General features: G+C 40.5%; 1 protein-coding gene across 1 annotated transcript in view; it reads left to right on the forward strand.

Annotated features, from left to right (window-relative positions):
* The first annotated feature begins 475 nt into the window (after positions 1-475).
* The window catches only part of LOC130680538 (collagen alpha-4(VI) chain-like), a 283,814-nt gene continuing 272,051 nt past the window's right edge, over positions 476-12,238 (forward strand). The window contains 3 exon segments of the mRNA XM_057491269.1: positions 476-876; positions 3,624-3,709; positions 4,722-4,796. Coding sequence (XP_057347252.1) covers positions 4,791-4,796 — 6 coding nt within the window. The 5' untranslated portion in view covers positions 476-876; positions 3,624-3,709; positions 4,722-4,790.

Below are 12,238 nucleotides of genomic sequence, written 5' to 3' on the forward strand. Positions count from 1 at the left end.
TCCCATACAGTAGGCTGCCTTTGCGTTTTGTTGTTGGTTTCCTTTGCTGTGCAGAAGCTTTTTAGGTTGAAGTAGTCCCACTTGTTTATTTTTGCTTTTGGTTCCCTTGCCTGGGGAGACACATCCCCCCCAAAATTACTGTGAATGATCAAGAGCTTTCTGCCTATGTTTTCTTCTAGTTCTATAAAAGCTATGTTTTATAGTTTCAGGTTTTATATTTAGGTGTTTAATCCATTTTGAGTTTATTTTTGGATGTGGTGTAAGACAGTGGTCCAGTTTCATTCTTTTGCATGTAGCTATCCAATTTTCCCAACAACATTTACTGAAGAGACTCTTTACAGTGTGATTTTTTTCTAAATGGATCTAACTTTGAAACAAATTCTAAAGAGGTTAACATATCTAGTGGGAAAGAAACCTGATTACTCTGCATTCTGTTAGTATATACTCTGCACTTGAAACAGTGAAGATGTGAGTGTTGCAAACTTTCTGGTTGTTGATTTAACAAATATTTATTGAACAATTGCTATGTCATCCACTGTGTTAGGTGGTAAGATTCAGTGTTGAGTAAAACCAGATACTTGACCTTCATGGAATTTATAACGTACTGGAAGGAAGACACATTAAACATAATTAGATTAAAAGTAAAATTAAACTAAATTAAACTAAAACTAACAGTCATAATAAGTTCTAGCAGCACTCTAAGTGCTCATAAATGGAATATTTTACCTTCTCCAGGAGGCCAGAAAATATTTCCCTGAGAAATGACAGTTGAGCCAACATCAGAGGGATAAGATGTTTCCAAGCTAACTTGGTCAGAAGAGCATTCATGCGAGAGAATATTGCAAGTGTAAAGACTTGGAGGTAGATGTGATCCTGGTGGGTATGAAGGAATAAAAAAGGCCCATGTGACCATCCTAAGAGCAATTGGAAACCACTGGGGAGAGTTAGGTAAAAGTGTGACATTGGATCTTCATGTTAAATATTGCATTATGACTGAATTGTGGATAACTGGGGAGGGACAAGTGTGAGTTGGAAATAATTTTAAAAACACTCAAGAGAAAATACCAGGTAGGCAGTTGCAGTTGTATATTTAGATCTGGACTAAAAGAAAAATCTCAGACAAAGGTAGAAATTTTTGAGTCATCTTTAGTTAGGTGGCAAATTAAAACAATATATACGTGTACATCTTTAGGGTTCAAAAGTATATTGTGAAAAGAAGAGTTGGTCTTGAACTCATGACTGATTAGACGTCTGTGAGCCTTAGAAAACCAAGATAGAGTGTGTAGAGAGGAAGGAGGAAAACCATGGGAGTGATCTGTCCTGGAAACCAAGGACAGAGTGTTTCAAGGGGGAGGAGGCAGTCAGCAGTGTCCAATGCTGCTGAGATGTCAAGTAAATGAAGTCTGAAAAATTCCTGTTGAATTTTGTGATAGCTTTAAGAACCATTGGGAAGGGAAACTGGAATTATGTGGAATGCATGAAATAGTTTGAACTCTTTAAAAGCTTAGCTCTGAGGCAGTTGAAGAGAGAGGGTGCTCCCAGTAAACTTTGTAGTGTGGATGTTTTGTTGTGTCTTTAGTGAAAATGATCCTGGCATGATTAAAAATCACTGGGAAACATCCATTTAAAGAGATCGACAATGCTAGAGGAAAGGAATAATCTATAGAAAGGGTTCTAGGAAGGCAGAAAAAGATGGGCTCCCAAAACACAATTAGGAGACTAACCTGACATATGTGTAGGGGTATTTCTTATAACTTTATTTATTAATAGAGGATGAGGATGCAAGTAAATTTGTATTTGTGGTAATAAAAAATGATGGTTCCCATCTGATATTTATTTTCTCCATGAAATTGAAAAAAAGAGTAAGAAGGTCAGATATTTTAGGAAAGAAAGCTTGCGAAGGTTTAAAATAGTCGTTGTAGAGTGTATTGACCAAGAAAGTACAGTAGAGTTGCTAGGAAGTGTAGAGGCCAGTCAGGGTTAGCCCTGGAGGATTTATCATAGAATCTCAAGAATTTCCTGCCTACCGGAGTGCTGTGAAAAAAGATTCAGAATGTTGCTTTCATCCAGGATTAACCAGAGGGAGTTTAAGGTATTGGCAAGTGTTGATCATGTACCCAAACTGGATAAAAGGAAAATTAAAATGCCTAACCATTTAAGAGAAGGTGAAAGGGGTCAGTGAACTGGTGGTTTCAGTGAAGTCACAGACCGTTGTGGTGGATGAAGTTGAATAAGCAAGTTGATGGAAGTTGTGATCTCACTGTGGAGTATTTGAATTCATGATTTTAGAAATGGAGTAGTTATTAGTGATGACAAGGGCTACAGTGTGACCATGGAATTGTGGGTGGCTGAGATGGAAAAGATTAGGTCATTATAAAAGAGGAAGTCAAGAAGTGAGGATGTAATATCAGATGGGTTTATTCAGGTGGACGTCTGCCTCACCCAGAATGATGGCAAAACTTAGGATGGAGAGAAATTGTAAATTGGTTGCCAATATCTTCAGTGGATAAGGGATGAATGATACTAATAGGAGATAAGAGAAGCTGTTAAGGCTAAATCCAAGAGCCTTGAAGAAACAAGATGAGGTTGATTGTACTATTTTGGTGAGAAGAATTTGAGGGCTTGTGTGTGCCAGGCACTCTTGCAAGGCACATAAAACACTGTGTAAATATTGCAAGGCCCTGTCCTCTGAGAGGAGGTCAGACTATAGAAGAAGGCAACCTTACATGTGCAGTTAGTGACAGTACAGTGAGATCCTACCTTCAAAGTATAGTGGGAACCTCAAGGAAGAACAGGTTATGTTTAGCTGAAGAAATCATTGAAGGTTTCACAGGAGAGATTATATCTGAACTGAAGTTTATGTAGTTCCTCAAGTGGAGGAGGAGAAGGACATTACAGGAAGAATTATAAGATTATGGCTCCTAACAATGACAGACTAACATAAACTGAAAATGATAGCATCCCTTCTTGTAGTAAGCACTGTCATAAGACGTTCTTTATCATTATAATATCTCCGTCTCTTTGGCAATAGTTCTATTTTTTTGTTCTAGAGTTCAACATTGTTTTCTAATGGGCTGATTGAAGGCATGTATCTGGTGTGTGTATGTCCTTGTGTTTTTGGTGTTTCTTTTAAAGTTGTGCTTGAAATAATATATTACCAAAAATAAATGTGGAGGTGCTCTATAAATAAATACAATACAATTCTTTGACATATTTGCTATTGTTGTTCCAAACACACCTTCAGGGAATTAAATGTCTCCCATTATGGGTGAAGTTCTGTTTTAAACCACAAGGACACAAAGATGAACATGATGGTCTCTGACCTCAGGGAACTCATGGTTTATTATGATCCAGGAACAGGATGTATGGGTGATATCAATATACTAACCACAGGGAATGCTATGACCTTTTTAAAAACCACAGCTTATTTCTCTTAAATCCTCAGACATGGTTTTAGAACGTTGATTAATTCCTTTGCTGTTTATGGAAGAGGTTTGATTTCATCAAACTGAATATAGTTAAACAAAAATTTGGTTGAATTGGTAATCTATAATGAGACTCAAAACAAAGTATGTTTCTTCTTGAATTAAGAGCCTTCCTAATTTTGGCTTTATTCCTCACAGGTTGTGAAGATGAGAAAAGAAGTGAAGAGAATCTGAGTTTTTATCTGAAAACTTGTCAGGAGTGTGAGCAGACTGGAGTCAAAAAAGTTAGTCACTTAAACTAATGGTCCTGGGACTAATAAAATGTGAAAAGTTGTTTTTATTCAGCATTTACAAAAGTGAAGGGTGGGACCTAGAGGAATAATTAAATATCTTACTCATGCAGCACTTTGTTTTATATGTGGAAAGGATGTGAGTGAGATAAAATGTGCTGTGTCAGCATGTCATTATATGGTTTGTACCTTATTCACTTTAAAATGTGTGATGAATTCTTCTGATTTTTTTCCCAAACTCTCCGTTCCGCCATTTTGGAATGAAACCCCTTTGAGGTTGTTTATGTGTTTTATGTTATTGGAAGTTACTTTAAGATGTTGCTGTAGTCTAACAAATGAACTAATGCTTTGGACCCGTTACAAAGATTTTATATCACTTTATTCCTTGAATTGGTGATTAATTTGAAATTCTCAGTGTCTTGTGGAAGTGCCTATGAAAACAACGTGTTCAACCTAATTTTTTTGAAAATGTACTTTGTAATTTTAGTTTCACTAGTGTTAGAGGAAAAATATGCTATCTATAATTTTTATGCTTTAAGATGTGCTTTATTCCTGATTAACTTCTTGTTCCTTCTTAATAAATATTTCAGAAGATAGCCTTTCTCTCCAGTATAATCAGATTTTTAACTTAGATATTCCATTAACTCCAGAGAACAAATTTTCATTTTATAAAATTTAATTCAACCTTTAATTATAGCTTATGAAATTTGTATCACATTAAAACAAAGCGTTATTAATCTGTTAATTAAAAAATATTATTTGGCCATCCTATTAAGGAATAGAAGGCAGACTGATAATGTTAATAGTCATTAATATAATGCTGGGACAATGCTTTTTGCCAAAAACTTGAGTTTGTTGATGGAATTGAGTTTGTTGAGGACAGTACAGGATGACAGAGTGTTATTTAGAGATTTATTATGCCTTTTTAAAAGAAATGAAGAAATTTTTCATTTGATATGAGTCTAAGAGAAATGCTTTTCTTGGCTGCATCTTGTATTATCCGCAGGGGCACCGAAGATACGCTGTTAAAAAGCCAGAGACGAGCACGACGACGATTGCTTGAAGAAGTCCCTCCATGAAGGTAAGGACTTACTACAGGGGTGTGTGCATATTTGTGTGTCTATGTCTCCTGTCAGCCTGCACTTTGTGGGTGTGCAGGGGGTAGGGGTAAGTAGTGTTATTTATTTGAATATTAGTTCGAGTTGACTAAGACTTATTTATATGGGTCTGTTTGGTGCAGAATGTAGCACTTTTAGAAAATTATAATGTTTAAGCTTGCATTTTTCCATGTTTTTTCTGGAATTTGTTAAAGTACTAGACTAATTTGAGCCAAACCATGCCAAACTGAACTCATCTATGTTTAATGATGCCTCATGCCTAAGGTTTTTGTTTTTACTGTAATGTTAGCCATAAACTCTAAGAAGTTCAGGCATTGAATGTTCATGTTGTTTGGTAATGTGGATGGTGATATTGGAGGCTGACATTGTGCTTTGCCTATTGCCAACTCAATACATTTTTGTGTGGTGGTGTCAGCATTTTATTCAGCTCTGTAGGAACTTGAAGTAAAATTAGTGTTGGATCAAAATGATCCATATTTTTGTTTCTTTCAGCCAGACTCTTCACTAGCATAATATTTAGGTCTTCTCACTGCTGTTTCTTTGTGGAAACTTTCATTTACCAAGTGACATACCATTAAATGTCTGGGAGACTGTTTTATTGCAGAACTTAAACACAACATTCGGTACTAACAATTATCTTAATTGTAGGGTCATTTTACATGTATATTTGACTATTACGTTTTGGTATTCTAAGTTTTGAGATAGGTAAGAAAGCAAGATAATTCTCCAATAATATTTTAATTGAGTTAGATTATCAAACTTCTTACCATGTTTTCCTTTTGAAGAGATAAGTGTTTTATAGGACAAAATTACCACAGTTAATCTGAGTGGAAGTTGTAGGACATGGTTTTTTTTTGGTATGCGGTATGTTTTTTGTGAGGTATTTTCATTTGTTTTATTTTCACAATACTGCCGAATTCATTGAATCCGTTTGATGCATCATTCTCAAAGTTCCAACCCCCTTCTTATCCAGTCATTCAGTAACAATACCCTATATTTGACTTCTGATTATCCTTTGTGTCAATTTGGGTTACACATTATTTAGGCTTTTTCATATACTCTTTTTCCCTATGAAATTCCTATAGAAATAAAGTCTTCAGAGACCTTTGTTGTGAGGATGATACTGAGACGGGAATCACGATTCATCCTTTTGCCTCTTACACTTTCTCTTAGCCGAGGCCCTCACTAAATTACATTCCTTTACCTATATTTTTCCATATAATTTCTTCTGGATAGTTTATAATCATAGTCCTAAATTATCCAGATGCTTTGAACTAATATGCAGTTGCTGATGTTATTTTATCATGGAAGGACACATTATATATAATAAGGCTATGTGCAGTGTGTGAAGAGTTTGAGAACAGAATGTTCATTACTCTTTAGAATACTTTCCTTCTGTACCTCTCAGTAGTTGCTTTTATTTAATTAATTAAAAAAGGAAATCCTATTTGATCTATATGTGGAAGTTGTTTTTTCTTATCCTTAAATTTCATCAGCAGTAACAAATCAGGCTCAGTCATAGAGTTCATAGGTTTATAAGACCTTTATGGAAAGGTTTTGTTTTGTTGCCTCATAGAAAGCTAAAATGCATAGCCTGTATGTTCCTTGAATTCATAAAATTAATAGTGTATATATTCTTTGAATTCGTCGTAGTGGTTAGGGTAGTCTAGATGGGTGGCTGTGATTTCAATACTTTTTGTAATATTATTTGAAAATTGCATTAAGTTTAAGTGTAGAAACCAGAATAAAAAGAATACGAGGAAGACTGTGTTTGCGCTCATTACATGTCAGGTTTCATTTCTCATTCATGGTTCTTTTAACAGAGTTGGTCTTCCTTTCTAAGAGAGGCAAATAGAGCATTTTTAAAAATTGAAAGTTCATTTGTAATTTCTTAAGGAAATGTTTATCATGTACATGGGAATATCAAAAAAATGGTCACAAGACAGAAAACTCACAGTTTCAATGAAATTTGGAGAAAAACCTCTACTTACTCGTTTTTTCCAGATGGATTTTTTTTCCTTGGCTCATATACAACTATGTTTTTTTTTTTTAAGGTTTTATTGATATACACTCTTATGAAGGTTTCACAAGAAAAAACAATGCGGTTACTACTTTACCCATATTATCAAGTCCCCACCCATACCCCAATGCAGTCACTGTCCATCAGTGTAGTAAGATGCCACAGATACACTATTTGCCTTTTCCATTGGTCTATGGGTCTGTTCTTGTGCCAGTACCAAATTTTCTTGATTACTGTGGCTTTGTAGTAGAGCTTGAAGTTGGGGAGCATAATCCCCCCAGCTTTATTCTTCCTTCTCCAGATTGCTTTGGCTATTCAGGGTCTTCTGTGGTTTCAGATGAATTTTAGAACAATTTTCTCTAGTTCGTTGAAGAATGCTGTTGGTAGTTTGATAGGAATTGCATTGAATCTGTAGATTGCTTTAGGCAGAATGGTCATTTTGACAATATTAATTCTTCCTATCCATGAGCACGGGATGTGTTCCCATTTATTGGTGTCTTCTTTAATTTCTTTCATGAGTGTCTTGTAGTTTTCAAATTATAGGTCTTTCACTTCCTTGGATAGGTTTATTCCTAGGTATTTTATTCTTTTTGATGCAACTGTGAATGGAATTGTTTTCCCAATTTCTCTCTCTACTATTTCATTGTTAGTGTATAGGAATGCCACAGATTTGTGCATATTAATTTTGTATACTGCAACTTTGCTGAACTCAGATATTAGATCTAGTAGTTTTGGAGTGGATTCTTTGGGGGTTTTTTTGTGTACAACATCATGTCATCTGCAAACAGGGACAGATTAACTTCTTCCTTGCCAATCTGCCAATCTGGATGCCTTTTATTTCTTTGTGTTGTCTGATCGCCATGGCTAGTACCTCCAGTACTATGTTGAACAGAAGTGGGGAGAGTGGGCATCCTTGTCTTGTTCCTGATCTTAAAGGAAAGGCTTTCAGCTTCTCTCTGTTAAGTATAATGTTGGCTGTGGGTTTGTCATATATGGCCTTTATTATGTTGAGGTATTTGCCCTCTGTACCCATTTTGTTGAGAGTGTTTATCATGAATGGATGTTGAATTGTGTCAAATGCTTTTTCAGCATCTGTGGAGATGATCATGTGCTTTTTGTTGAAGTGGTGTATGATGATGGTGGATTTTCAAATGTTGTACCATCCTTGCATCCCTGGAGTAAATCCTACTTGATCATGATGGATGATCTTTTTGATGTATTTTTGAATTCGGTTGGCTAATATTTTGTTGAGTATTTTTGCATCTATGTTCATCAGGGATGTTGGTCCATTTGAATTGGTCACACAGTTCTCTCAATATTTTTTCATTCTTAGAGATCCTTTTGTCTCTCTGTGCCTCAGCTTCTTTGTATTTCTCTTCTCTAATTTTTATTCTATTTATCATTTCCTTGACCGTATCTAATCTGCTTTTAATATCCCCCATTGTGCTCCTCAATGACTGGATCTCGACCGGAATTCATTCCTGAGTTCTTGAATATCTTTCAGTACCTCCATGAGTATGTTAATGATTTTTATTTTGAACTCCCTTTCAGGAAGATTCATAAGGTCAATGTCCTTTAAGTCTTTCTCAGGAGTTGTATTCATAATTTTACTCTGAACCAGGTTCCTTTGGCATTTCATATTTGTGTATGGTGTCCTCTAGTGTCCAGGAGCTCTACTCTCTGGAGCTGCTCAGCCCTGAAGCAATGTCTGGGTTCACAGGGAAGTGATATTGGTGCCTGCGGGGAGGAAAGAGCTGTTTCCTGCCTCCCGGCCGCTGTGCCTGTCTCCACTGCCTGAACCAGTGGGCTGAGCACACAGGTATAAGCCTCTATGCCTTGCGTTTGTAGTTGCTGTAGACACATCTTTCCTCTGACTGGCCTAATGCCAGGGTAGGGTTGCCGGTTTGCGAGCCAGGTGGGTCTGGCCAGGAGAAGGGTGCAGTAGGCTGCGTATCACGGAGGGTTCCTTGGAGCTGTGTAGGCAGCCAGAGAGCTGGAGCACCTGATGATCCTGAAACCTCCCAACCTGCTGGGCAGAGTACACCCGGACAATTTTGTCTACCAGTCTTTTCTCCTGAGCAGTAAGCTCTGTGCAGTCCTTGCCCCTTTAGCAGCCCTCTTGCTGAGGGCTTCCTTGTTCGGATGTCTCTCAGACTGCCTGCCTTTCTTTTGTCCCAGAGCAGCCAGATATGGATCCCCACTTTCCACAAGCAGCTGGAATCTCAGTCCCTCCAGGAATTCTGCCTGTCTTAGCTTTCCAATCCGCTAATCATGAGAGTATCATGAAAGCACCATGAAATGTAGGTTTGTGCTCCCAGAACAGATCTCCGGAGTTAGGTATTCAGCAGTTCCAGGCCTCCACTCCCTCCCTGCTCCATTTCTCCTCCTCCTGCTGGTGAGCTGGGGTGGGGGAAGGGCTCGGGTCCTGCGGGGCCTTAGCTCTGGTACGTTACCCTGTTCCATGAGGTCTGCTCTTTTCTCCAGGTGTGTGCAGTCTGGTGCCGTACTCTTTCCTGTTGCTCTCTCAGGATTAGTTGTATCAATGATGTTTTCATATTTTATGTGGATTTTGGAGGAAGCCTCTGTCTCACCTCTCATGCCGCCATCTTTAATCTCCTCCACTTCCACTTTTCTGGGACCTGAAAAAGTCTACATACTCGCAGGAGGATGTCTTCCTGCCAGTGTTTTTTGGTCTGGTGTCTAAATGGTCTCTTCTTGATTCTCCTTTACCTCTACCCCCTTCTCCTGCTCTCCCTCCACATCGCCTCCTCCTGCACATACACCTCCACAGGCGCTTCCTCCTGCACATACACCTCCACATGTGCCCCCTCTTCCACATACACCTCCACATACGCCCCCTCCTCCACATGCACCTCCACATACGGCTCCTCCTCCACCACATACGGCTCCTCCTCCACCACATACGGCTCCTCCTCCACCACATACGCCTCCTCCTCCACCACATACGGCTCCTCCTCCACCACATACGCCTCCTCCTCCACCACATGCGCCTCCTCCTCCACCACATATGGATCCTCCTCCACCACATACGGATCCTCCTCCACCACATACGGCTCCTCCTCCACCACATATGGCTCCTCCTCCACCACATACGGCTCCTCCTCCACCACATACGCCTCCTCCTCCACCACATACGCCTCCTCCTCCACCACATACGGCTCCTCCTCCACCACATATGGCTCCTCCTCCACCACATATGGCTCCTCCTCCACCACATACGCCTCCTCCTCCACCACATACGGATCCTCCTCCACCACATACGGCTCCTCCTCCACCACATACGCCTCCTCCTCCACCACATACGCCTCCTCCTCCACCACATACGGATCCTCCTCCACCACATACGGATCCTCCTCCACCACATACGCCTCCTCCTCCACCACATATGGATCCTCCTCCACCACATACGGCTCCTCCTCCACCACATATGGATCCTCCTCCACCACATATGGCTTCTTCTCCTCCACATACACCTCCTCCTCCACCTCGTCCTTTTCCCTATTCTTCCTCTTCAAAGAAGAAACGACATGATGGGAAATCTGGGAGCTGAAGGCGCTGTCCAGGCCCAGCAGCCCCTCAGGTGTCTCGGCCCTGGAGTCCTCCTCCCGGGCAGAGGGCTCCCCCGCACTGCCAGCCTGCCCCGTCCCCTGCAGGGCTTTGCTGTCCAGGCCAGACAGGCTGTCAGTCAGGTGTTCCTGTGCACCCAAAGGGCTGGATGTTTTTGGGCCCCCTTCAGGCAAAGCAGATTCTTCCCCTCTGGTCTTCCTTGAGGGGGGCTCCAAGACTTCCGCCGTGTCCCATGAGACAGCCACACCTCTTTTCACCTGGACACGATTGCCGACACATGCCGTTCCCAGGTGTGGTGGAAAGGAGTCTTGGGCAGAGAGGGAGGAAGCTTGCCGTTCCCCGAAGACCTGGGCTTGAGTCATCTCACGAGGCCCAGTACTAACAGTATCTGGAGGCAACTGAAGGATTCCTGGGAAAGGAAATTTCAGACATGAGAAAACTAGAATAAGTGTGTGAAGTCTGTAGGAGTTGAGATGATCATGAGACTATTCCTATGTGGACACATGGCCTGGAAGTATATACATATGTGAAATCACAGAAGGCCGTGAGTACATTTTATCTGAGTTATGTGTGTGGTGTGATTATGTAGAATTGAGGGTGTGGAGGTCTGTGTATGTTCTGGGACATACCTGGTGAGAGTTTCTGACATTGGTAAGGGGGTGGTGAATGAATGATGGTGTACATGTGTGTGTGGTGCGACAACATGTGAACGGGTGGTACATGTTCTTATTGTGAAGCAGTTAAAGACGGAGAGTGTTGGAGGAAGTGTGCTGGAGCTTCCCAGAACCACAGCTCCCTGAAGGGCTGAAGGCTTTGGGCTGAAGGTTTTGTGGGTGAAGTGGTATGTGGAATAGAAAGACTGTATATGAAAGTGCATTCCCTTCAGGGAATATGAGTTTTTCAGTGCTGAGGCGAGCTCTAATGAGGGAGGTAAACAAGTTACCTGTGTGAAAGGGTGTATTTATGGGTTAGTGTGTAGACAGCAGAGTCGGAGAATGATTGCGTGAACAGGGGAGGTGGAAGTGTGTATCTGTGTAACGCTCGTAGAGAATGGGAAGGACGCATCTGGAATGAAGGTATGTGTATATGAGAGAAAAACTGAAAGGAAGGAATAATGGGGCTGTACCTGGTATGAAGGAATATAGGGTGTGTGTGTGTGTGTGCGCTGATCCGAGGGAAGAGGTTGTAATTGAATTGCCACACTGTTATCAGCACAGCCCACTATCTCACAGCTGTCCCAGTGTTCACATGGGGAACTGTCCTATCCTTGAAAGCACACCCCCAGTTTGTCCCTCTGCAGAGGCTTCAGTCTTAGTTCCTCTGCCCTGAAGCCCTTTCCTGTTTTTGAAGGGAAAGTGAAATAAGTAGGGATTGGGCTGAGCAGCTCAGCTGTTCATCCTGCCCAGCCTCTGTGATCTGATCTCCCTCACCATCCTCAGCAGCAGCAGGAAGCTGTCCTGGTGTCTCACTGCGGCCTGGGACCACCACACGTGCCTCAGACTCAGGAGAATCCTCTGTGGTGTTCTCGAATTCTGAGGAATGAATACAAAAAAATAGATGTGGCATTTTCTGGGATCTGTATCCATTCAAAAAAGACATGTTGAGTGGCCAGTCATGTTTGGCATTGAAACCCCCCTTATGAAATGAAGCATTTGAAACTTCACTTGCTCCAAAATTTAAGGAAACAACAATTACGAAAATTCTGTGTGGTAGATGTCAGTGATATTGGGTATCTTGTATGTGATATTTCTAAAGATGTATACAGAATATCAAAACTAGTGACTAAAAGTAGTTATT

Source organism: Manis pentadactyla, chromosome 14 (assembly GCF_030020395.1).
Source record: "Manis pentadactyla isolate mManPen7 chromosome 14, mManPen7.hap1, whole genome shotgun sequence".
NCBI classification, from domain to species: domain Eukaryota; kingdom Metazoa; phylum Chordata; class Mammalia; order Pholidota; family Manidae; genus Manis; species Manis pentadactyla.